At 36.2% G+C, this 25,988-nt stretch overlaps 1 protein-coding gene across 1 annotated transcript; it reads right to left on the bottom strand.

Moving 5' to 3' along the window:
* LOC112987030 (angiogenic factor with G patch and FHA domains 1) lies at window positions 1-25,988 on the bottom strand. The gene is made up of 14 exons (XM_026106685.2): window positions 25,536-25,988; window positions 24,597-24,699; window positions 23,418-23,620; window positions 21,915-22,061; window positions 20,392-20,580; window positions 10,203-10,557; window positions 8,506-8,617; window positions 7,198-7,249; window positions 4,881-4,982; window positions 4,360-4,525; window positions 4,032-4,114; window positions 2,946-3,073; window positions 1,970-2,069; window positions 1-1,112 (listed from the first exon to the last, which is right to left on the bottom strand). The coding sequence occupies exons 1-14, from the start codon at window positions 25,704-25,706 to the stop codon at window positions 912-914; spliced, it is 2,112 nt and encodes a 703-aa protein (XP_025962470.2). The 5' UTR covers window positions 25,707-25,988; the 3' UTR covers window positions 1-911.

Below are 25,988 nucleotides of genomic sequence, written 5' to 3'. Positions count from 1 at the left end.
TTAAATTGATAATAATTTATTCTGTTTAGGCACATTGAATAAATACCAAGCTTTTAGCTTCAGTTTGGCAATCCTTTCCCACTGAAAATCTGGTTGGTTGGTTCTTTTTTCCTGGCATAAACTCCATTGCCAGCAATGGATGCATCAGAACAAGAAATCAATAAATAATGCACACAGACAGCAGTTCTCTCAACATACCTCCTCTTAAAGGTACGATGCAAATTTACTAAACAAGTCTCAAGCAGGTTCTTCACAGAAGAAATTTTGCTACAAGCTGTCCTCTGAACATTTTTCTTCACCAGTGCTGGTAATTTACTTCATGGAGTACAGTATTTGTTACTATAAACACTAGTGATAGATCATCAGAAATACCAAATTTGTTTTCTCTGAAGGCAGGCTGAAGCATTTGACTGTTACTGGTGTGTTCTTGTTCAGCATTCCACACACACGAAGAGGCAGTATGAGGCTCTTGCGCTATTCCGTAAGTCAGCTTTGGGTGAGGTTTTTGGGTTTTTTTTGCTTCAGATTGCTTTCAAACCACTGCTCCAAAGTTAAGGGTATTCTTTTTAAGTTTAAATGTAACAGATGTTTTGTTTGACTTTCCATGAAGTAATGTGCTAAAAACACAATTGAAGAAAATTCCTGCTCGTAATAGTATCACTCTCTGGTACTTACATTTGAATATCCCTCTAAATTTCATTCATTTCTTGTTAAAAATGTGATTTTATAAAAGCGTGAAGACTACAGAAAACCAATGAACATACTAGAGTTAATCCTGAAGAGTTTTTTCACAACGGTATGTCACATATCACCAAACTTCGGCTTTAGCAAAAGAAAAAAAAAAGAATAAAAATAAATTCTCTCCCAACTATTTACACACAGGAATTACCCTGCTGTGGGACCAGTCACTTTTATTCTGCAGTCCCTCTAACCCAAGGTGTAACCTTAGGTGTATCCTTTTGTGTTTTAGCCTCTTGGAAGTTTTCAGCAAACCTTTCTCTTGCTTTATCCCAGTTCTTTTTATTCTTGCTCTGGATGATCTGAACATCTTCAATTGAGGCTGGTCTACTTGTACCCAAACCTGCATGCATCTTATGTAACTGAAGGTGGATCTGTCAAATACATTAAAAATTGCTGTAACTAAGTTAGATGTTTTAAATACTTTAAATCATGTTTTATAATACTAATCCCCCTTCCCAAACACTTATGTTTAAGGTTCTAATGGTAATAAACCCAGATCATGGACTGACATCTGAAGTACTATTTAAACAATCACTTGTTTTAACCACTGTTGAACCACTTACCATCTTTAAAATTGCAATTTGAAGTGCTGAATGATGTCATCTACCACTTACTAACCCGTGAAATACTCCTCATTGAGTGCAGTAAATAGCATATAAGCCCAGCGAGGGGCACAGTTTGGCAACACAAAGCAAAGCATGGCTCTGAGTAGCGCAACTGCCAAAATACAACACATGGCTCTCGTGACACAAAAGGGGCTAAGATGACTGCCACAGCAGCCTAGACCTTGGAGGCTATAAGTGACTTATAGACAGCTTCTCTCTCTCATCGCTTGTCAACTAGTTTGAATTTTGTGCTACATCCTTCTCTGAAAGTGAAGGGTTTTACTATGGCCCATTTTAAAATGAATTCACATCACTTAAAGCGATTTCAGTCTTCCTCCAGACTTTGTATTCAAACACAAGATTATTCACATGGCTAGAAGCTGTCTGTCTTCCCTTGCTTGGTTTTATAACAAAAACATTACTGGCATTTTCCACTGGAGTGATGTAATCATTGAAAACCTTCACAAAATCTAACTGAAGTTAAGAATGATTTGAGATTAGTCAGTACTACTGAGATTATTCCTTCCTACTGATGATTCTGAAGTGAATCATGGTTTGCAATAGGACATCACTCATCTCAAACGCATTTCAGTTTTTGTGTTCCAAGCAAAAACCAGACCTACCGGATCCTTCATACCACCACCATCCTTGCCCAGGCCTTCCCCTTTCTTCCATCCCATTTTCTCCAACATTTTATGTCCTTTGTTGCTGTTGCTGATTTCACTTTAAAGAAAGTTTAAGATAACTGATAAGCAAGAGTTAATACAAAGCATATACTGTTTTCAAATATAAAACAAGAGAAATGCACATGCATCCACTGTGCTAAAAATCAGCAACCAACTACGGCTCTGCTGTTCCTACTTGCATCAAGAACTATCCAGAAGACCATAGTGCCACCTGCTGCAAGTTCCCCATGCAGATCTTTAGTACTTTGGTCCGCTATTCCAAGACTTTTTTTTACTGACTTCTTAAAACCATGCTGAACTACCTGGTTACTTTAGGAATTACAAAATACAGTGTGGGTGGGTGGGAATCCACTGCACAGTGAAAAGGCAGTAAGTACCTCACCACTAAAGCATCCTAATCCTCATTTTTACTAATTTACAAATTAGTTAGATCTACAAGTCCACGTTCCTTAAAAAAAGTACAGATGCAAAGGAATAGTTAAACAGGAATATTAAAGTAAGTTTCCAATAAGAGGTGTGTAAATTCAACTCCTGTGATAGGCTGGATATTGGAAATGAAGAACTATTCAGATGAAGAGTTTGCATGTGTAGTGTTACTGGGACTAGACAGAAAAATAGAAACTGAGGTTGTTGCAGATGCCAGCGCTGCATGTGTCGAGTTCCTTATTTTTTGAGTTGATAAGAAAGTCATCTTAAGCACTCCTCATGTCAAGTTAGAAGTTCTGTATGGAAGATGTGGAGTTAATAATAGTATCTGAATTGGAAAACAAGAACAACAACTTACTATCTTTCAGTTCTACTAACTCATTATGCTCATATAATTCACAATGTAACAAACTATCCATTAATACTTACTGTACACCATTTTTAAAGATTCACCATCAAAGGACACAGAAGATTTTTACATACTTACATATGGACAGAAGCTGGAGTGTCATCTCTCTGGAAAGTTCCTTCACTTCCAATAGTCTCTCTGCGTTTTCCTGCTCTGTCTTTGTACTTTGGATTCTTCACTGCTTTGTTGTCTTCATACTCTGTGTTCTTTATGAACAGAAGAAATTCCATCAGGGCAAAGATGGCTGGCTTTAAGGTCTCTTTTATGATAACTTGATTCCTTCCTCCCCCATAAGTGAAGCAGCTTCATCCTATTTTATTAATTCTAAATATTGTACCAAAACACTACAGAGTTCTCATTCAGTAGTTTGTTATTGCCATCATCACATAATAATGTAATATTGCCAAATTCATCAATTTCAGACTATAAATTAATAGATTCTCTTGAATCTTCTCTTTGTATGAAGAAAAAATCTCCTCATATTAAGCACAAAATCATATTGATAAGCCACTGAAAATTCCACGAGACTTTTAACACATTGCCTGTCTCTCAGCACCTGTTTCTTCAGAATAGGTGACAGAACTAAAGCACTTCATGCATTTTGTATCAATGTGATTTCAGTAGCTGAAGAATTTGAGAAAAATGATGGCTTTTTCTTCATGAATAATTATTACGACTGCTAGATGCAACTCTGCAGCTAAAAAAAAAATCATCTCTAAAACACAAGTAACTTGCATACTTGCACACTGTATTGCCTGTACATTCATGTTGGCATTCTTTTATGGCAAAAACAAAAGCTCTCTTCCATCATTTTTTTCCTTTCCAAATAAAGTTTGCACTAAGTTGCAGTGCATTCATTGCAGAAAGAAAAATACAATGTCCAAAGAAATATTAACAGCAAAAGGATGAGAATCTTGTATACACTGAAACAGATGATCTTTTCTTAAAATTTTAACAGATCTTCCATGTCCTGTTATCATCATCTCTCTCTTTAGGTGTTTATAAATGACTAGTTTAGTTAGTATACAAGCGACAAGTGCGCATTAAACCACCAGGCTCAAGCTTTTTGAAAAATCTGCTAATTCACTCAAGTCCATGGCTTAAAACAGGAATCAGAGTGGGTGTAGACTTCAAACGCTTAATCAACATTCACTGTAAACTCACCTGTAAACCATATTTTACCCGTATTTGTTTTAATGCTTTTCTTCTGACTAACTCTCTCTCTTCTTTGCTAAGTGCTGGGCAAACTAAAAGGAAGAACACAGGACTGAATTTAATTAAACAATAATGAAACAATATTTTTAAACATTAAGAGGGACAGAAATTTTGTTCTAACATTATTACACAGACATATATACCAAAAGAAAACACTTCATCATGCATTGCAGACCTATTCCCAGTTGACAAGAAAATTGCAAGATTAAAACCGTCTGAAGTAATTATGTCAATAAAGAACTATTGTCAAAATATATCTAGTGGTAACGTGACTAACCAGATGATTCCTTTTTCCTATCCAGGCGAAGATGTGCTCTGACTTGTCCTGGTTCACAACCATCACAAGTATCACTGCCAGGATGTATGTGAAAAGAAAGTACAGTTTCACCAATCTTCACTTCATCTCCATGCTCCAAGATGTAGGGATCACATTTTGTTTTGGGCTACAGTACAGCAAAAGAAAATTTTGGCAGCCATGTTTATCAGTTACTAACGAAGGGCAAAAACTCTATTACATGAATACGGCTAATACTTTAATGATTCAGTTTGGCCTCAGGAATCCAGGCAAAAACTTCAAGTGGGCATTTCAGTCTAGCTACTGTAATTGTTTATTTTATATTATAAATTAGGAAAAATCCATTCCGAAGTGCTACATTTGGTCCTAAAAACAGAAGGGAACTGAAGAAGTGATTAATGTATGAAAGAAACCTGTTGTTAGTGATTTATCATAATGTATTTAAAATGGCCATGACTCCACTTTTCTCTAACATACATAAGCATTACAACTTAAGTACTCACCTGGAGAATCTGATTTCCGTTAACAACTGTTCCATTCTGACTCCCTTGATCCACAAGAACATAATTTTGCAAATCGTGGTCAAAATATACTTCTGCATGGAACTAATAAATACAAGAATCTAAGTGTAATGTTTTCATTAAGTAAATATTTCAGAGTTTACATACCATTTTAAAGTAAGATTTCAGAAGGTATTTTAGGGACCTTTTAACAGAGTGGTTCTGGTACTCTACGTTAATAGCCACATTATGCCATGCTTTATGGCCTCAGCCATTTGAGATGTAAATGAATGGGCTGCAACAACATGAACTAAGGTATTTTATTACTAGTATAATTATGGGGACTATAAGCTGATTTTATTAAAAGGGATTCAATATTGAAAAAGTATACACTTCCAGTGTGGTGTGTTTTACCTCAAGGACTGCAAGAGAAGGAAATGAAGGATTTTAACAGCATTTTAACTTTTTCCTGTGCTTGTGGCATACATTCAATGGATACATGAAGATCTGCAATTTTTTTTTTAAATCTGATCTCATTCTATAGATTCACGTTACATGAGCCTTCATAGCTGAAGCAGATGTACTAAGATGTGTACCTTAACACCCAGAACACAACAGTTCCTGTCCATCAACTGCTGTTCCTCTTATTGCCTTTCTGACATTGAGACTAACAACCTAATTAAAACTTTTTTGCACTAAGCGCAGATAGAGCAGAGAAGACAGAATTCCATGCCAAACTACTTGTCTTATAACATACAGACCTACTGACAAACATATATTACCTACAAAAATTGCCAATAAGCAAAACAAAATATTAACTTCTGTAGCCCATTAAGGCTCCCACTAAAAGACAACAGTCTAAGAACAGTGATAGTTTTAAATATGACAAACAAAAATTCCTTTTGCCATAGTGGAGAAAAAATAGCAGTCAACGTGGGGAGAAAATTCTCATTTAAAACTAATTCCCTCCTTAACTTTGAGCAAGAACAGTTGCCACATTCAGGAATTTTAAAAAGTGTTTTATAGATTGGATACCACAAATTTACAATGGGAATATGCCTATAACGGTCAAAAGCTGGACTAGATCACTTGAGAGAATTTAATTTCTACCTCTGTTTCACTGAATATGATAAACCCAAACTTCTTCTAAAGATGCTATATCTGTAGGGTGTTACTTTATGTAAAGCAAATGCCAGAATGGTCCACATCTATCAGCTATGAACAGGAAGGAAAACAAGTTGATATGAACATTTTATATTTCTATACATAGATGTGTCATTTAACTTCCTGCCTTTGAACCTTCATCTGCAAAGTGAAATAACTTCTAATGTAGGCACTTGTAGACAGTGAATTATTTGAATGAAAAGTATTTTAAAGCAATTCAGGTGCCCAAAGTATTGGTGAATGTTGTTATCTAAACTAAGAAATAATAGAGAAAAATGGTAACATTGCAGGAAAATAAAAACTCTTTGGCTGTTTCATATGCCCGATTTAAAAATACATCTCTGAAAAACTCATTAATGTACAGGAAAGATTTTCACTGGAAATTCTTTAATATAAATACGGTACATGCTTGATTAATCAGAACTATCATCTACCAAAAACTCAGTAAAGTGTATTCCAGATACTTGCATATGCAGTTTTTAATCAACTTTTTTGTTTAAATCACACGTCTTTGTTATCTTAACGGTCTGTGCTTAAGTACTTAGCAAAACAGAGCATACAATTTATTTTTAATCCCTTCTTAACTAGAAAAAGATATATCTGTCCATTATTATCTGTCACTAAAAAGAATTCTATTATATTTTCAAACTCCCTGTACATGACTTTTTATACTATTATCTTGAAGAAAAATAAGATAAAGCGTGTTGATGTAAACTCAACTGCAAGGACTGGACTACTTTATGATAAAAAAAGTTCTATAGCCAACATGATTATTTTATCATACCATCAGTACCCCAAGAAAAATAATACATTTTCAAGTTCATTAACTAAGAAATTCAAGATTCAGAGTGTAATTATTTACTGCAGATAAACTCCAGCTTAAAAAAAAATGTTTAGCTTTCCTAGAGTTTGAATTCAACCTGTTCAATCTTCAAGCAAGTGTGACATTGAAGTCACACTGCTGTTTGCATCAAGGTCCCCTTCAGCAAAACACTGCATGTTTTGCTACCTTCACAGAAGTATATGAAATCACATCTCACTCCAGAACTACTTAAAAAAAAAAAATTAACATTAGATTTGATAAAATTTAAGCCATAAAATCTAAAGCTTCATCCGTATATTCATCTACATTCTATCAGACAAAAGCAAGAGTTACCTTACTGACTCCAACTTCAGGAATCTGAAGTGTATGCCCAACATCTTTTTCTCTGGAAAGGCAAGTTGACATAAATCATGACAAATACAAATATTTCTTATAATGGCTTACAAAAGGTGTTTCCCTTCGAGCTATCAGGGAGCTTTACAGACATAAAAGTACTGTGCTGCAATCTATGATGTAGAGAATTGCTTCATATGCCTTCATCTATCTATAAACTATAATTTAAACAGCTGGCAATGTACACATGATAAAGCTGTATCTTTAAAAGTTTGTCCAGAAATCTGATATTCCTACCTGAACTCTTAATCTCATACAAGTCCTATAAATAACAGCCTGTGAACTCTGCATCATCCATGCTTTTCAGTGCATCTTAACATCAGCCTTTGAGGACAGAGTTCAATTCTTGGTAGCATTAGGCAGGTAATACAAGCAATGAAAGAGTAATCTGTATAGATTTATCAGTCAAAGCTACCGCAGTGGGAGGGAAGAGGAAGGGATTAGCGTCTTAGTTTCTTATACCAGACAATGAGGAAAGAATGCAGTTGTTAGAAGACCTATATGCAAATTGCAAGCATTGTCATCTATTAAACTTCCAACAGATGGACCTAGGAAGCGCCAGCTGTAAGAGCAAAAAGGCATCTAACAGCACCAACCAAAAGCAACTGAAAAGAGGTGATGATTTCAGTAAACACTGAAGAAGCCTTAATGCATCACTAAATTCAGCAGTTCTTTAATATCCACAATGAACAAACAAGATGATTAAAAAAAATAAAACAGAACAAAAAATGCATACAGGCTACCACAAAACTAAACTTACTATTTCAAAGTGATGAATTGACCCTACTGGAATTTGTATGTGTGATGAGTCCAGGTTTGCAAAGATACCTGCTATGCTTCCTTGAGATCCTGAATTTCTGAAATGTATTCTCTCATTTCTGAAAAATTCACTCAGTGGCCCAGAAATTATTCACTGTCTAAGAAACAATGGTTTTCAAAAAATTACTTGCAACTACGCTGCCATTAAGCCTTACGCAAACGATCCACTACAGTTTGGTAGTTCCCACTACCTAATTTTCATAGCTTGCTGAGCTATATTAACTGCATATGCATGTGCTGTTAGGATAGCAGACATGATGTTATATGATTTGACTTAAACCTCTTACTGTGGGCTAATCACAGTACCTCACAACTGCTGCAGGCTAGAACAAGCCTGAACAGTAGGGATGAACAACACTGAGCAGCTTATATAACTTTCAAAGCCTGCGATAACTTGAGATATATATAATAAATTCCATTCAGTTTTACCTTCCAATTGTAGCAGGTTTCACAGCTGTGATAATATAAAGTGATCCAGTCTGTAGTACTGGTGATCTTATTACAATTACTCTGATACAAGGAGGCCAAATTTTTTCTTCATCTATAATAACAACAACAAAAAAAAATCATTGCTACCAACAAATCACAATTTTACTCCTATAGTCCGTAATTTTCAAGCAATTGGTATACATTTGGCCATAAAACTTGAATAACAATTATTTGAAGTAATCTGGCAAAAATCTTTCAAGAAAGGAAACATATAAGCACATCTGAGAGAAAACTTTGATGTAACTACTGTTTCAAAGGCTTTCTGCTTCCATACTAAATTATCAGTTAGAAAAGTTTTCCTACTTCTGATTTACATGTACAGACATGTATTTTTACAGCAATAAAATAAATAAATCCACAGAATTAACTAATACACTATAAATTTATGGCCCATTAGTTATAACTGATGAGGGACACTGCCTGGTTCAATACAATTTTACTCTGAGCACTGCCAACACCTTTTTGTTCACCAAATCATAAGCCCAATGCATATAAACCTGTATACTTCATTATTTCTACGGCAAATATTGCATTTTTACTGTTTTATTAGCACTGAGCACCAATACAGATAAGGAGAGATAATAGATGAGATTACAGATGCACATGCTCTTTGCCTCAGTATGTGTTAGTTTCATTTTAACAGCTGTATGAATTTTGTTCCTGGATGGACACTTGCAGAAACAGCCTCCAATAAGCTGATATAGGAACGGATAGGGCAAGTTGGGAAGAGACCAGCTCACAAAGTATTGAGGGAAGAGAAACTGTCTCCAGTTTCTATTACTCTGGCATTGTTGCAGAGTTGATAATTAGAAAAATAGTGAAAGAAGAAAAATTAATCTAAAAGTCTGAGTGTAGCAAGCACATTTTGAATGGTATTAATCACTCAGAGTAGATGAGTAAGTGAAATAATAAAAGAAAGAAACTGCAACTGTAAACTGTGACCAGGAAACAGGCTGCAGTGAAGACTTCTATAGCTTGTATTTCATTCTGTGATCTGGAATATCCTTTGCATATGCATGGTCCCTTTTCCACAGGTTAGTCTTTTTGTGAGACTATCCAATTCTTGAGGAGGTCTTGAGGACCTATGGTAACACTTTCTTTGATACAAGAAAAGTATACAGTTTCCTTTCTATATTCACTTCTTACACACTGCCACCGAAATACACAGAAAATAAGATTTTGGGTAGTACAGAGTATTTCACATTCACCTTTTCACCACGGTGAATTTCACTCTTACATTGAATTACACATGAGTATTCATCAAAAGCATTAGAAATACTATATATTATTTGAAGACTTAATCCACAGAATTACCATAAGGACTGTACTAGAATCTCTATTTCAGCAATAGACTTTCACTTCTCTAGTCACTAACCTGAACAAACCTTATTCTATCACCTAGATTTCTACATAAGCACAGTTATATACCTGTAACAGCTTTGAAAAACATTACTGCTTAGTTCTGACTACAGTAAAAGGGGAGAGAATGAAAGCAAACATTAGTAATATATACAGCAGCGCTTAACCCAAAATATCTCAAGTCAGACACTTTTATTTTACTTTTAAATATCCAAATCATTTTCTTATTAATGGGCTCCTGAAAAAATACAATATTGTACATAAAAGCCACAATTCACCTTCATTTTCTGAGACTTCTGAATCAGCAGTTTCTTCACTTGTCACTTCCTCCTCACTGCTATACTCTTCACACTCAGAATCCATAATTTCACCTTCTTCTGGCTCACTTTCTGTATCTATAGTTTTACTGTCATCTGTATATGCTGCAGTATCTGGTGTACTTTTCCTTGAATGTGAATTTATATTGTCTGTAGAAACTGATTCTTTGGCTGCTATACTGTTTCGTATGTTTGTGTCCATTTTAGTCTTCTTTCTCACATTTGGAGATTCTTCTTCTTCAGTAGAACTTACTTGCTCAGTAGTGGAAAAGCAATTCAGACTGTTAGCAGATTTCTGCTCTTCTGTGTCCAAATCCTGGAGAAGATTTATAGAAATCAAACTTGAAGAATGTTACATTCTTTACAGATTGAGTTATTCTAGACTCTACTACTAGCCTGAAATTAAAACCTTCACTAGCAATTATTTTCACTAGGAACAGTTAGGAAACGACTTCAGAATTCAAGAACGTTTAGTGCATGCAGACAATGGACTTATTTCAGTAGAAACCTTTTCCACATGCTATTAGGCATGACTAAGATCATCTTCTATTTGAGAAACAGTGACTGTACTCTTCTCTTCTAACCTTTACTTACTCCTATTTTCTCACACAAATTCAAGATCCTTGTCCTTACTTTCAAACTTGTACAACAGCATCTTGAATATTTTCCAGTTTTGCTTTTATGACTCCTACTTTTGTCCCTTTCTTAATTCTTGAAACTCATTTTAAACATCTTTGGTTGATCTTCATATCTTCCTCCTGTTTTTGTCTTCTCATTTTTTTCCATATGGTCCCAAACACCTGGAATGCCCACCAATGCTTGTCTAATGACCTAATCTTCCTCTTTTCAAAACTGCAACTTTAACAAAACCATTGAGATATTTTTTCCACTGTAACACCACACTGATTGGTTTATTGTAGGTTCTTCCATCACCACTTAATTGCACGAGCAGGGATGAGGGTGGGGGGACGGGGACGGGGGGGGGGGGGGGGGGAAATCAAGACTCCTTGAACTGAAAATCTCTTCAAAAGACCTCAGTCAATTTTTCCAGAATACCTCGAAAACGTAGCTCTCAATTGACTAACCCTGACAATCTTCTTAAAGAGGAACGAAATTACTTTAAAAGTTAAATAAAAAAACCCAAATTTTATTATTTGCCATCTTTAATTCAGAATGAATACATTCAATTGTCCTGAATTGCAGATAAACAATAAATAGCAGGTATGACAAAAAGCATCCCTTTTTTTCCCTCAATCAAGTGTAGAACATTTTACAATTTAAGATACATTAATTGATATGACTATCAACCCTGTGGAAATTAAAGCATTCTTGTTTTATCGATATAAATGGTGAATTTGACCAAAACTGTGAAAGCTTATCCGTGGCACAGCTTTAAGACAAACACAAAAATTCCTCTCAGCTCTGTAGTCAAGCTATTGGATGGCACCTTACACCATGCTTCTGAAACATTTTGAATAGGACAGCAGATTCTCATTAATAATCAGCAAATATTGAAAGGCCTGATGATGCTTTAACTGAAGAACTATCAACCTGAGTCACTCAGGTTTGTTTAGGGTTTCTCTACCATCAGTAGCCCTCCTCCCTGAACACTACAAGTATTGTAACTACAAATAGACAGGAACATAAGCCTACCACCTATGTTTTTATTTTAAGTAAATGATGTAGTAACCTGGCCAAGAGTAAGACTGCACAGTTCATTCATGTCAGATAAATAATATCCCACTGGAAGCCTTTCTGACAAACCAGATTATAGCTTTTACCAGTGATCTTTTCCAGTGTACTTTTTTGTCTGTATCTATTATTTGGTATGAACTTCAGGTCCATACTAGTCATACCAAGGTGCTCTACAGTCCTGGATGTATTTCTCTGTGTAATATTGTGAGCTACAGAGGTGTTATTAATCCAGTCTGAAGCCAGAGAATCTAAGGGGTCTGCTCAAATCACATGATTGTGGCAAAACAGCAGATGACTGACACCCAAACATAATGCTCCAGTCACTCAGCTCTTTCTCCACAGTGGGTCAGGTGATACTGATTTTTGGGAACACTTCAGGCATTTTAAGTTACAAAATAAAAGTGTGTCAATTGTTTCAGGGCCTGGCTACTAAAAAAAACAGGCAATACTCTTTTCGTTCTGGGATGAAAGCAGCAATTTAAAAAAAATTTTCTTGTAAATGGATCAAAGACTATACATCATTCTGCCAATATGACCATTAAATAACAAAATTTGTTTTGGATTTTAGTATAATCAACTCTTAAGAAAGCAAATGAACTAAATAGTTCTCTTATTTATGAAGTGCTGAAAGGTAACCTTCACATTCCTCATCTTCTGAAGAAACTGTATCCTTACACACCTCAAGGAAACAAGTCAAAATAACTCAGTACATCTGTATAAAAGAAAAAGAGTCATCAACTCTTGTACTGACTTGCTATTTGCCCATTTAATTAGGGCAAGAAAAACTTACTGAAGTTTTAATAGTAAGCATAGATAGTTGTATTCAAACCAATACGAACAATGTCAGAGTTGCTACAATTCTGGGCCCACTATTTCCCTATTGAGATCAACTAGAACAAACTTAGGACAGTATTGTTCACTGAAATTAAGTGAAACACACATGATGAATTAGCTGAACAGATGCATAATACAGCTCTTGTTTAAACACTTGAATCACCAGGATGCAGATTCCTTGAACCCATCAGCCTAGCCTTGATGCCACAAAGCATCAATATGCTTTGTTCCGCTTAAGTCAAGCGTAGAAGCTTGTTTCTGGCAAGGATTTACAATAAAAGACTCCTTTGCAAGTTTGGGATCTCAAAAACAAAGTTGCTCTGGGGGGAAGTTATCATCTTTATACTTTTAGGTAAGGGCCTGAAATGTTCTAGATACAACAAATGTTTAGAAATCCTTGCACAAGACTGAAATTTTAGTATTATTTTCCCAAAGAATACGGATTTTGAGCCCTTTACATTTTCACAAACCTCTATTAAAATGCACACCTTGATGCTCTCTAAATGTTAAGCCTGTGGATGCTAAATGTATTCTCAAAGCATTTGAGGGGGTCTTTACTCGTGCTGAAGGAGCCCTTTTTCATTATATATGACTTGCAGTACCAGTGCAGAACTTACACAGCATGCATGTGCATCTAACTATGCAAAAAGCAGCTAATAACGTCCCTCTGTACTGTCACTGCTTAGAAAAAGGAACCAGAAGTAAACAAAATATGCAGTGAATATAACCCTGAATGATCTAAGAAATAATAGCAATACACTTTTTTCCAGTGTGAGGATATTTAACTCTTCTTCCCAAGCTCATGACACATCATGAAAACTACACAAGTCCATGCTCTTTTACATTCATGTTCTTATTACACCATAATACTAGGCACATACTTTTCTTTGTATGTTGTTTTACCTAATATATCTAAAGGGTTAGTAGGCCCACCCCAATAGCCTTATGTTGGGCAGAGTTCACCTCTGCCTGGTTCAGCTTTGGATAACTTTGTTTCTACTGGGTATCGCCACACAATCTCTGGCTTTTCGCTAACAAAGCATGAGTAAAGTTGAAAGGAGAGATGAATCTGTTCTACAATAAACTATTTCTTAACTGCAGGATGGAGTCAATTTACGGTTCTACATTCCTGGCAAAGACACAGCCAAAGATGCAAGTGAAATCTGGGGAGGAATCGCCCCATGCACCATTGCGGGCTGCAGGCCACATGGCTGGAGAGCAGTTTGGCAGAAAGTGTCCTGGGCTCCTGGTTGACAAGTTGAACATGGGCCAGCAATGTGCCCTTGCAGCAAAGGTGGCCAACAGCATCCTGGACCACATTAGGGAAAGCGTTGCCAGCAGGTCAAGGGAGATGATCCTTCCTCACTACTCAGTACTAGCGAGACATACCTGGAGTGCTGCATCCAGTTCTTCAAGAGAGATGTGGATTTACTGGAGTAAGTCCAGCAAAGAGGCCATAACAATGATTAAGAGACTGGATCATTTCTCATATGAGAAAGAAAGGTTGAGAGAGCTGAGATTGTTTAGCCTGGAGAAGAGGAGGCTCTGGTGTGGTGGTTGTGTCTTAACAGTATGTTTAAATACCTGAGGGGAGGGTGTAAAAAGGATGGGACCAGATTCCTCCTAGCAGTGCCCAGTGACAGGATGAGAGGCAATGGGCACAAATTGAAACACAGGAAATTCCACTTGAACATAATAAAACACTTCTTTACTGTGAGGGTGGTTGTACAACAGGCTGCCCAGACAGACTGTGGAGTCTCCATCCTCAGAGATGCTCAAAACCTGACTGGACAATGTTCCGACTAACTTGCTCTAGTCAACTCTGCTTTGAGCAAGGGGGCTGGCCTAGACAGTTCTCCTGAGGTCCCTTCCAACCTCAATTATGTTACGATTCTGTGAGGTTTGTGACCAGCATGTCATTTTTATGTATCCCATAAAGTGCAGATCTTTTAAGAATTACAAATCATTGTCATATGACAGGAATTGATGGTTTTGCTTTACAAAGAATAGGTCACGAAGTACTCAAAGACCTTCTGAAGTGCAGATTGCCCTACTTAAATATATACATGAATAATCATAACTGAAGTGTTTTAAAAATGCTTAAAATATTTTGAATTTTGTTAATGTCTTGCTTTTCTGCAGCAGAGTAAAACCCAAACATTCTTTCAGAACACCTTCATGTTTGTTTTTCTGTATCACGCCTGATCTACACACATTTTCATGCAACTCTTAGCATGTCTACACATTAGAACTTTAAAATTATCAGCATAATTGGCTCAGTTCCAGCAAATGCACTGATGCAACTATATTGTTATCTAGTCAACTGAATTTACACTAAATCTATATATAAGCAACTCTTCAGAAATGTCAAGTCTGTTGCTTCTTGATTTTGCTGGAAGTTCAGCAGATGATTTAATTGAATACAACATTGGTACTTAACACTCTCATTGAAAGGGCCAAATGTTAAATCTTTAGCACTGAATTTCTCAATTTGAAATATTAGTCTGAAACTAAGTATGTTACTAAACAAACACTTTCTAAGTTTCAAATGGGTCTTTCACTTGTTTGACAGCACTATTTTACAAGCACTCCAGTTAGTCTTCCAGCCTACACAATACTGGAATTTCTAATGCAAAAAACCCGATTAAAACCTATAATAGAGTAAAACCAGTCTTCCCATAAAGAAGCCATTTTATCAACCGGCAGGCAGTACCAAAATACAAGCACAAATTTGCCTCATCTAAAGAGCATGTAAAGTGATCAGTCAAGACACTCGATATTACTACAATAAGCTAAATATACCTTTTCCCAAATATTACAGAGTGCCATCAAAGTTTTCTTCAGATGTTTTACTCATACATTATTTCAAATATATCTGAAACTACTCAGATGAACTGATTTCAACCAAAAACCAGCAAAAAGTTTAGTAACTCTTCTATGTAAATAGGTATCTAAACATTAACTACCAGGTACTATTTTTTTTTTTTTTAAGTAAATATAATCAAGGTTAAAGGTAAACATCCACAGACTAATGTGTTTGGTGTCTCAACTCTACCTTCACCAGAAGCTGCCAATCCAAAAGAAGAAATCTTCAGATTAGCCATGGTTTCTGTCAACTGACGTACCTAAAGATGGGATGAATATCAGCAAAAAGTAAACTACACATGATTAAAAATAATAATTAAAAAAAAAGAATCACTGCTTCGAGAGTTCCATGGGAAAATACTACTACAAAAGCCTAGTCTCTCTTAGAGAGGTACCTAGGATGCATCTACAACGGAAAAGATGACAGCAGAAGTGAACTTCCAGAAGAACATTGGAATAAAGTTTATTAGACAATATTTTAAAATACTGTTCACATAGACTTGTAAAATTCATTTATGGAAAAAAAGTGTCATTGATGTAGCCAGTAGGCTTTGACACAACAATTTTGCTATATATTTCTGAAAGTCCCATATATCAATTTTGCTGTGTATTTCTCAAGGTCCCATTCATGCAATTAGAACTAAATAATCATCATCCTTGCACACAGACTTTTCTTCAACCTGAATGAAAACCCTGAATCTAGTTATGAGTCCAGGGATTGTATTATTATTTATGCCATGTTGTGTAGTCACTTTTTTTTTTTTTTTTTTAAAGTCCCCTCCCCCCTTTTTTTCCCGTAACTTTTTCAAGTTAACATATTTAAAAGTTCTCCTCTTGCAGCAGATAATTTTAATAATTCTCTTCAAAAAATTTTGACCTACCACTACAAAAAGAAATTGGAACAGAACTAAAAATTCCAAAGTATCCAACTAATCCCCCTTAAGTGAGTTGAATGTAGGCTATCTAATTTTACATCCTACCAATTACAGACTCATTCTCTACTTAAAGCAAGTATGTGGGCAACATGCTTAGTTTCACAATTCAAAATAAAGCTATTTGTAATACAAAATTTTGGTAACTGAAAAGAATCTGTCTTTAAGGAAAGCTTTCTTATAAATTAGGAAAATTCTTTAGGAGCTATTAAACAAGCAACTTCCCCTCCATTATTTTTTGCAGTTAAAAGTACATTCACTCTGGCAGAAGCTCACTAGCTCTTTCTTGTTTGACAATTCAGCTTGTTAAAACTATATTATGATTTCAACAGGTTACATTTTACTTTTTGGACTTTCGGATTTATATTGCCTTTTTAAGAACACTTATTTATTCCTGGGGAAAACATTTGCTATTTCTGTAGCATTAAGTATCCCAACATGCTACTGTTAAAAGAAATAGCGTACGTAAAATAGCTAAGCACACAAAATTCTTCACAACGGCTGCAAGCTAAATAAAATATAAAAAACAAACAACAAACAACAAAAAAACAGCTGACCAGAAACAGAAGATTAACAGAGACTGGTCCATTATTGTCTTTTTTAGATTAAAAAGTGATTAACTTTGGTTTAAATAGAACAAGTCTTTCAAAAGCAGATTTTTTTCTAAAAACTGTACAGATACTAGTATTGTGTATGTTTATATATCTGCTGTAAAAAAAAACCCACTCACATTCTGAATTTCCTTATTTTCTGTTTTTGACAACTCTTAAATAATTCTGAATATATATCAATACTTGTTTACTTGTAATACTGTAATCTCTTAGTTGAAAGGGAAAGAAAACCAGTTTAACAAATGTTCATGTACTTGAGGTTCTATATTTAAGTTTTTCTCCACTTAGGATATGTACTCCTATAAACCTGCCAGTTTTCATCCCGGAATAATAAAGTTCAGGGTTCTGACATATTCCCAGAATTAGATTTTAGTATTGCTTTATTCACCCCTGTTGGCAGTACACAGGCCAAAAAAATCCCACATCATTCTCAACTTTACTTCCTTTTCTACAGCCAGTAAAGGTAGGAAGAAGTAAAACTTACTTTGGTCAAGAAAGCAACTACAGTTTGGAGTCACTTTTCAGGTTAAAAGTGCACTTTAAAATAAGTAATCCACTGGGAAAAACAATAATGAAATACTTAATTTTCAAAATAACTGTAGCAACTTTAATGAATCAATCAATATTCAGGGATAGCTTATATTTTAACTTTATATTTCAAGCATGGAAGATGGACTGAAAGTAAAAGAGAGAGGCTGGGCATAGGTATGCAGAAAAGCATTTCAAAATATAATACTTCGACCATAAAATATTACTGAAAAAACTTTTTCATTTTTGTCTCTGGATACATTTAAGTGATACAATAACTAATATGAACTAATTAACACCTTTAACAATACCAGACAGAACTGGACAACAACAATATTGCCAAGAAATACCATACATCTATAAATGCATTGTGCACCTAAAACTATTTTTCAGTTTTATAACTGAAAAATCCTTCACATAAGGGCACCATCTTAACTTCTACTCTACTGTAACTTGTTTTTAAACTAACAAATGCATTTCTTAATGATAAAAACTCTGAGAATAAGGTGTTTTCATCCAATTGTAAGATGCAACAGTAAGGTGCTTTGTTTCTTTCTGAATCTAACAGTACATTTACATAAAAGTGCACTGACAGAAAGGCCTTCTATTCTTTTCAAGTTTCAAAGTGAAGAGTAATTGTTTTGAATTTCATTTTCTTTTTTTCCCCCCCAAACTGAAGACGGCCTTGTTTCTTAATATGACACCATCATTCGTTTACTGTTTACAGATGCACAAATCTGTGCACCACAAATTTTATTTTGATTGCTTTTCCTGTTATCTTGCTGGTCAAAAAAATTAATTAATAAAACAAAGTACTCGATTCACCAACAATAAAACACATCGTAAAAAGTGGATGTTTACCTCCTACCTTGTGATAGTGCGAACTTCATGTGAAAGAGCTAACTTGCTAACAAGACCATTTGCATAAGAATGTTTTATTAATATAAAATGAGCTCAGGAGGAGTAACTATTTGCAGTATAATCAGACAATGTAAGTGGAAGGTGACAGGATTCCAGAAAGCACCCAACGTTAATTGCTAGGTCAAAGCAATGCCACAGAACTTTTCTAAATATGCTTTTAGATTTAGGTCAACATGTAACAGTTCATCACAGAACTAAATTTAAATGGCTTACTATTTGCACCATAAGACAAAGGCTTGTTCATACAACTTTCCCATTTTGTAGCCTGACAGAAAATGAATTAAATTCTGTATTTGCGATGCCTTTTTAGAGTGGCAGAATAATTCAATACTTGCTCACAGCAGACACTAGATACAGAACATAAATGCTGGTAAAACCCCTAGCTTTAGCTTCATTAGCTCCCTCGCACAAGTCTAAAGGATTGTTGCACTCAGTTGTTGCCGAGTATCCACCTCAAGCTTTCAAAAGCGAATGGTCCACTTCAAGTGATCTCAGAGCAGAAATTCCCATATCAGTCACAAACTGATTCATTATGGATTTAATGAACAATTACCTCTATCCACATAATCTTTCTTCACCAGTTCTTAATATAAAGTTTCAATTTTTTAAATTTTTCAGAAGGCCTAACTCTCTACACAAATTTTTTTGAACACCACACCGATGATATGCAACTACTGAGTAGGAATACCTGTACACTAACATAACCATTTCAGATTTCAACCAGTCAGCTTGGCTGAGGCTTATATAGTGAAATTATGCAACAGTTAACCAAGCAGCTTTAGAAATGCAAGCTAAGGAGCCCTTGCAAACTAAAGAAGCCAATACATTCAATTAAATCTTAAGTAATAAAGCAGATTTGCAGAAGAGCACCAGATGAATTTGATTCAACATTGGTAATAATGTTCATCAAAAAAAAAAAAAAAAAAAAAGCATCTTGAATCTTAATAGGTGTGCGACAATAGAAATTCTGATGTTTAGGAGTGAGCAATATTTTTCAAGGCACTCACTGATTATGTAATATATGGTATGCTCTTAGCAATCAGAAGACAACATATAGGAAGATGTTATTTTTCATTACTTAAAATACAAATTAATTACAGTGGATATTTATTTGTAAAGATGTACAGTTACTATGGACAACAATGTCTTAAATAAAATATCAGTAGAAGAGCGTAATATGAAAGGAATTAAAACTTCATACACATTTCATCAATCCCAATGATGGAAAAGATACAGTAAAACATCAATGGAATGAGCTTTGAAATACAGAATCACAAAGTTGTTTTTTTAAAAAAAAAAAAAAGACCCCTAAGTTTTTGTATTAAACAAACATTAAAAAAACCCAAGACAGTAAGGTAACACTGAGTTGCTGACACAAAACCAGTTATATTTAAAATTTAAGTCCACGTACTAGCATAATTCACCCCAATGTGTTTACCTATTAGAGTTTCATTAACAAGCCAATGTAAAGATCTATGCAGTTGTATTTTAAATAAAATACTGAAAAAGTAACAGAAGCCAAGTCTAAAGTTCTATCCTTAATCATTCAATGGGAAAGTTATTTTAATGCTTTTGTGTTAGGGTTTGATTTTAGCTACCTTTCAGAAGCCTGTTCTATATATATTTCAAAGACATTTGAATCCTTCAGAACATAAACATATATCCACTAAAAGAAAATCCAAAACAACAAAAACCCCAATAAAGCTTAATTTGCATCATGAAAAAACAGGTTCTGCATTTCATATCTTTCAATTCTACAGTTACCTTATACTCATTTGAGGTAATCCACTCTGGATCTTTTCTCTTCTTTTTCACTTTTTTATCCTTGGCATGCTGAGTACCAGAAGCCTGATAAGACTGCAAATCCACTCGTGAATGAAACTGATATCGGCCACTTTCCACATCGCAATAGTAATAAATTCCGGTTGCTGGATCATAATACAGTTGATTTTCCTTTAGAAGAAAAACAAAGCACAACGCTATCATTATTTCATAAATACAATGCTAAACAAATAGTTTAATGAAACACCCAGTTAACCACACATGAAGTTTTAAGAAATAATTGAGGTACTAAAGAATATTTCCCGTAATTCAGAACGGGCACTGAAAAAAAAAAAAAAAACTTATTCTTTTGTGTAATTGTATCATAAGCTGAAATGTTTAACTCCAGTCACACATTTATATACCTAACTACATCCACAAACAATATCATCGCTTCTGATATCGTTTTCAGGACTTTAAAAAATAAGTAACAAAAATCAAAGTACAGAAACATCCTTGCAAGCAAAACAATTCCTCCTATTCTCTTAGATCAGGTAACGAGCACACTTATAGTTGCAGGTGGCTCCTACGCAAATGACGTCAACTGACATCAACTTTAGACCCCAAAACTTGTGGCTATTCAGGGCAGACTAAGCATTCCCTTTGAAACACCATGTAGGGGGGATAGAGACGAAGTAGTAATGCTTCGAAGTCATGTGAGAATGTTCTTGACTTTTAGCCTACCTGACTTCTTTTGGAAGCACTGCAGATATGTATGTTTTTTTGAGTTGTATGTAGTACTGCAAACATACAAGTTTTCTTTTTCAGCAGAGTAGATCCACCTGGTTTTGTGAAAACGTATGTATATCTATATCTCTAATTATATAGATACATATGTATATCTCTACACTCATATACACATACACACACAGTTCATAGGCCAAAAAGAAAACAAATTGCTGTCTTACAAAAAATGCATTGCAGAAATTAATCATTACGGAATATGGATCCACTGACATCTTTATTTTTGTAGATATTTTCTTTCCTAAAACAAGCAGCTAGTTGGTAATAGTACTCATCTAAATTACCCATTCCTTGTATTTTCTCTTGACATGTTTTTCACTGTGGAGAAGTCATTGACACTGGTTCAGCCATTTGTCTTGTTCAAAATTAGTCGCATCTTTTTAGCTCGAGCTCTTAGTTTTGAAAGCACTACAGAGAAGCTTTATATTATAAAATTTCTGCAGTACATTACTTAATTTTTCTACAAGAATGCTAAGTTAAAAATCTAGGAGACATCACAAAGAACTGGATGAAAGCCTACATTTATTTCTTAGTTCAGCATTTTTAATTTGACCTAAATAATTTAGTAACTCTAATTAACAAGCTTTCATTATTACTAGCCTTCATTAGGATACTCTTCAAATGACAAAATCAGCTTGGATCTTCTCCATTCACATCAATTTTTATTAATTTGACTTTTGCAATAGAGGAAAAATGCTATGGATTTTGAACAAGATATTTACCGAATTATAGTAAAATCCAGTGCTATGGTCATAATACAATCCTGTATTTTCATCATAAATAAATCCAGTTTGTGAAACAGCAGCTTCTGCAGCAGCTCTCAAGCTCTCTGCCAATGAACCTTCTGGTACTGAAGTATCTTCTGCTTCCTAAGACCAAAAAGAAAGAAATTAAATTTTCTTCCACAAAGGAAATATAAAAAGGTTTAATCAATGTTCTGTTTTAGAATGTTCCATTTTAAATAGAACAAATTAGTGCTGTATGGATTTAGATTGTTTCAGGGAATATTAGAAGGAAGGTTAACTCTAGCTGTAATTTGCTGATAAACTCTCACTGATTTCAGTGAGACCAAGACGTCATCCTATGCCTTTCATTTTCAAAAGTAATTCATATCAAAACTAAACACTGTATATTACATTTCTAAAATAAATTTGTGCTCTCAATTCCATTTCAGTTGCTACAAGCTAAATTGCAAAAAAAGCTAAGTGACTGAGATGATCTAAGAAGAAGGCTGAATAGCAGAAAACCAATTACCTTCTCCTTATATGTTGCCCCTTTATATCAGTGGAAACAAACAAAAACAAAACATAAGAAAACAAGAGTCAGCATGACCATATTAAACAATCTGTTGATAAAAAGATGCCATGCTTTCAGTGCTTCCAATCCAGTAGTATATAATCTACATTTCTTAGGAACACTGAGAATGCTTATACATTACTAAGTTTTAATGCTATCTAAATCATACAAAAATTCATCCACATACTAGATGAAAAGTGTTTTTACCAACAGCTTAGAGACTAATGAACATGTTACAGATTTGAGCATATAAACTTGAATTAGAGGCAAGTTATTCATGCAACTCTACATGTAACTGTGGCTACTGATGGAAAATTAATGGATTGAATATAACTACCAACATATTAAAACCTCTATAGAATGCTTGTTAACATTTATGAACACTTTCTTTAAAATACGCTTAACAGAAAGGAAACGAATTTTATTCCATACATGTGGATGTCATTGTTTTAACTTCATTGCTGCTAAAACGCCATAGTCAAAAACGGAGAGGCTGAAGGAACGAAAATACAAGGGTTTTTTTTTTTTGTCACTGCCTCCCCAAACTCTGCAGTCTTTAGCACGGGCAAATGTTGCCCCACAGCCTTCTTAAACCACACATCCTCAGACAACTACTCTTTTCTACATTTATTTAAAAGCACAATGTCAGTATTTGGTATTGACAAAATATAATGAAAATATACTTTGGAACACGCACACATTTTTACAATTCTAGAACTAATCTTACACTCAGAACATACCAGAAAAAAATCCTGAGTTCCAAAGCACAAAGGAAGATGCTTATCTGCAATTGTTAGTATCAGCATCAGACCATCACAAAAAAATCATTTCCATACAATGACATCAAAACCAAAAGCACATATATTAAGTGAGAAATATTAATAAAGTAGTGACTTCAAAATTTGTAAAACCCCAAATAGTTCTATGACCTGTGAATTCTGAATGAAGTTTTCCTCTTTTCCACATTCAGCAACTTCAGTGCTATCCACCTCTAAAGGAATATTACCAGCTGCCTGCGATTCTTCTGTCAAATTATGCTCAGTGCCTTCAGTCCCATGATTGTACTGCACTGATAGTTCAGAGGCACAATCTTGAGTGTCAGTGTTGTAATAATTTTCATAGTAGTAATAATCTGCAGGAAAAAGTTGACATTACAAAAATTAGCAAAGCAGTATTTTACAGAAGACAATTAAAGGATCCTAAAACTTAATCCCAAAATGTATGCATATAAGTAGTTTAACCCAAATCAATTACTAGATAGCATCACCAATTTGTATTTATTTTACTTTCACTGAACAAACCAAGTCTTGCTTTAATGTATTTCAAAAATTGGTAAAACAGACATATGTAATTCCTTTTTTTTTCCCCTCTCTCCTGAAAAACTTAAGAACTAATATTTACAGAACAGAATTCCACTGCACTAGGACACTATACAAAGAAGTAAAGAAACTGTTGCAAGAAACTGTCATATGAAAGTGTCACAATCCTGGAAAATTACAGCCTTCGAGTGAGACAGAATAAGAGAAATAGACAAAAGACTGAACTGGAAGAGCAAACAAATTAAAATTATGAATTCCTATCAAAGAAAAAAAGAAACTCAGACTGTGCATCAAAGAATGCTATCAGATTACTATGGCATGAATTCTGCTACAGTCCATGCTAGTTTATCATGTTTTCCACACACTTCTCAAATTTCTTTCAGAAGCCTAAGTTTCAGTTCAACACATGCCAAATCGAAGGCAGTCAGTAAAATGCAAAAATTTCATCAGCAAAAGTTAGTCTGAAAACACCTTTCCAAAGTATGCAGGGATCACACATAAGCATAGATAGCGAAAGAACAGAGGCCTCAAAGAAAAGACAAAACCTAAACTACACTGTTGGCAGAACAAACACAACAGCTACTCACATAACAGTACATCAGTATTTGGTATGACAGAAGTTCTAAAACATATGGCTTGGGTAAACAGGAAACGGTCTGAAAGACTGTATGAGGTTACTGAGTTTGATGCAGCTAAGGATACTGAATTGAAAAGTATTTTATATTAAAAAAAAAAAATCAGTTAATGTCACTGTCCTAGCTATTTGTTTAAGCAATTACTGTCCTCTACCTGTTTGTGACCATGCAGCATAGTCGTCTGTCTGTACTTCTACACTAGATATATCTTTCTCCTTCCTCTTCCTATTATGAACTTCCTTAGTGAGCTCATCAACCTGCAAGAAAAACAGCACGTTACAGAACACAAAAGAATGTTCTAGTGGTCTGTGTCAGCGAAAAATATCCCACCCTATTTTATTTTCCACAATTCAGACAAGAAATAATTGCATCATAGCTATTCCAATTGATCTCTGTTTTGCAGGAGAAAATTTTCCACATGAATGGTTTATCATAATGAAAAAACATAATTTCTACTTACAATGCGTAAAGGCAATTACTTTAATTAAAGGCAAACATTTGGGAGAAAACCTAAACCAAGTTATCTTTAAAATAGCCAAATTGCAAAGTTGAAGTTCAAGCAATAACCACTGCTACGCAGTGATGAACTGTGATATTCAAACCACGTGGCAAGAGTTTTGACAAGACCTAAAACAAACAAAAATCATGAAGCTTCCCTACTTTACCACGAGTATCCGTGGGGCGGTTCTTCTGCTCTTCCTTTACCTCTCCTCGTGTCTTGAGCTACTTTCCTTCTGCTAACCTCACTTGTCCCGAGACGCCAACCTCGTGGCTCTGAAGGCTTCACCCTCCTCCCCGTCGCGCACACCTGCCAGTCCGGGCTGCTACTGCCAAACGTGAGGCGCTAGCGCTGCCCCCGGCCCAGGGGCGCGGCCCCCCGACAAGGGCACCTGGGGGACGGCCCGCCCCACCGCCGGGGGGGTAAGGGGCCGCGGCAGGGGGCACGGCCGGGCCGGGGGGATTACCGCGGCGGGGGGCTCAGAGGGCGGCGGGTGCCCCCGGGCCGGGGGCCGAAGGTGCCGCCCAGCGCGGCGGAGGAGGGACGGGGCAGGGCAGGCCAGGGCCCGGGGCTGGGGGGCGGCCGGGGACCCACCTGCCTCCTCAGCGCCTCGCCACCGTCCCGCGCCTCGCGGTAGAGGCGCTCGGTGCGGCGCAGCCGGCGCTGCGCCCGCTCCAGCTGCCCGCGGCAGGAGCCCAGCTCCGCCTCCAGCGCCGCCACCTGGTCGCGCAGGGCCCGCAGCTCCGCGCCGGGCGGGGAGGCCATGCCCGGCCGCTCCTCAGCGCCCGCTCCCCAGCCGCCGCCCGGCGCACGGGACAAAGCGGCGGCCGCGGCCTCGACCGCCGGCCCCGGCCATGGCGTCCCGGCCGGGCGCGAGGGCAGCAGCAACGGCGGCGGCGGCCTCGCGCCCCGCCCCCCGCCGCGCCGCGCGCGAGCTTGTCCCCGCGGCGCCGCAGCAGCAGCAGCCCCCGCCGCGGACCACCACCGGCCCGCCGGGCGGGAAAGTGGCGCAACCCGGAAGGGGCCCGCGGTAGCAGGAAGTGACGT

Source organism: Dromaius novaehollandiae, chromosome W, assembly GCF_036370855.1.
Source record: "Dromaius novaehollandiae isolate bDroNov1 chromosome W, bDroNov1.hap1, whole genome shotgun sequence".
In the NCBI taxonomy this organism is placed as follows: domain Eukaryota; kingdom Metazoa; phylum Chordata; class Aves; order Casuariiformes; family Dromaiidae; genus Dromaius; species Dromaius novaehollandiae.
This window is presented reverse-complemented; position numbering and strand designations above follow the sequence as displayed.

Excerpts from the sequence above, each read along its gene's own strand:
- LOC112987030 (XM_026106685.2), bottom strand. The coding sequence starts at position 25,706 with ATGGCCTCCCCGCCCGGCGCGGAGCTGCGGGCCCTGCGCGACCAGGTG. Across the intron at positions 24,700-25,535 it reads GCGAGGCGCTGAGGAGGCAG|GTTGATGAGCTCACTAAGGA; the intron begins GTGGGTCCCCGG and ends TTTTTCTTGCAG. Across the intron at positions 4,115-4,359 it reads TAGGAAAAAGGAATCATCTG|TTTGCCCAGCACTTAGCAAA; the intron begins GTTAGTCACGTT and ends TCTTCCTTTTAG.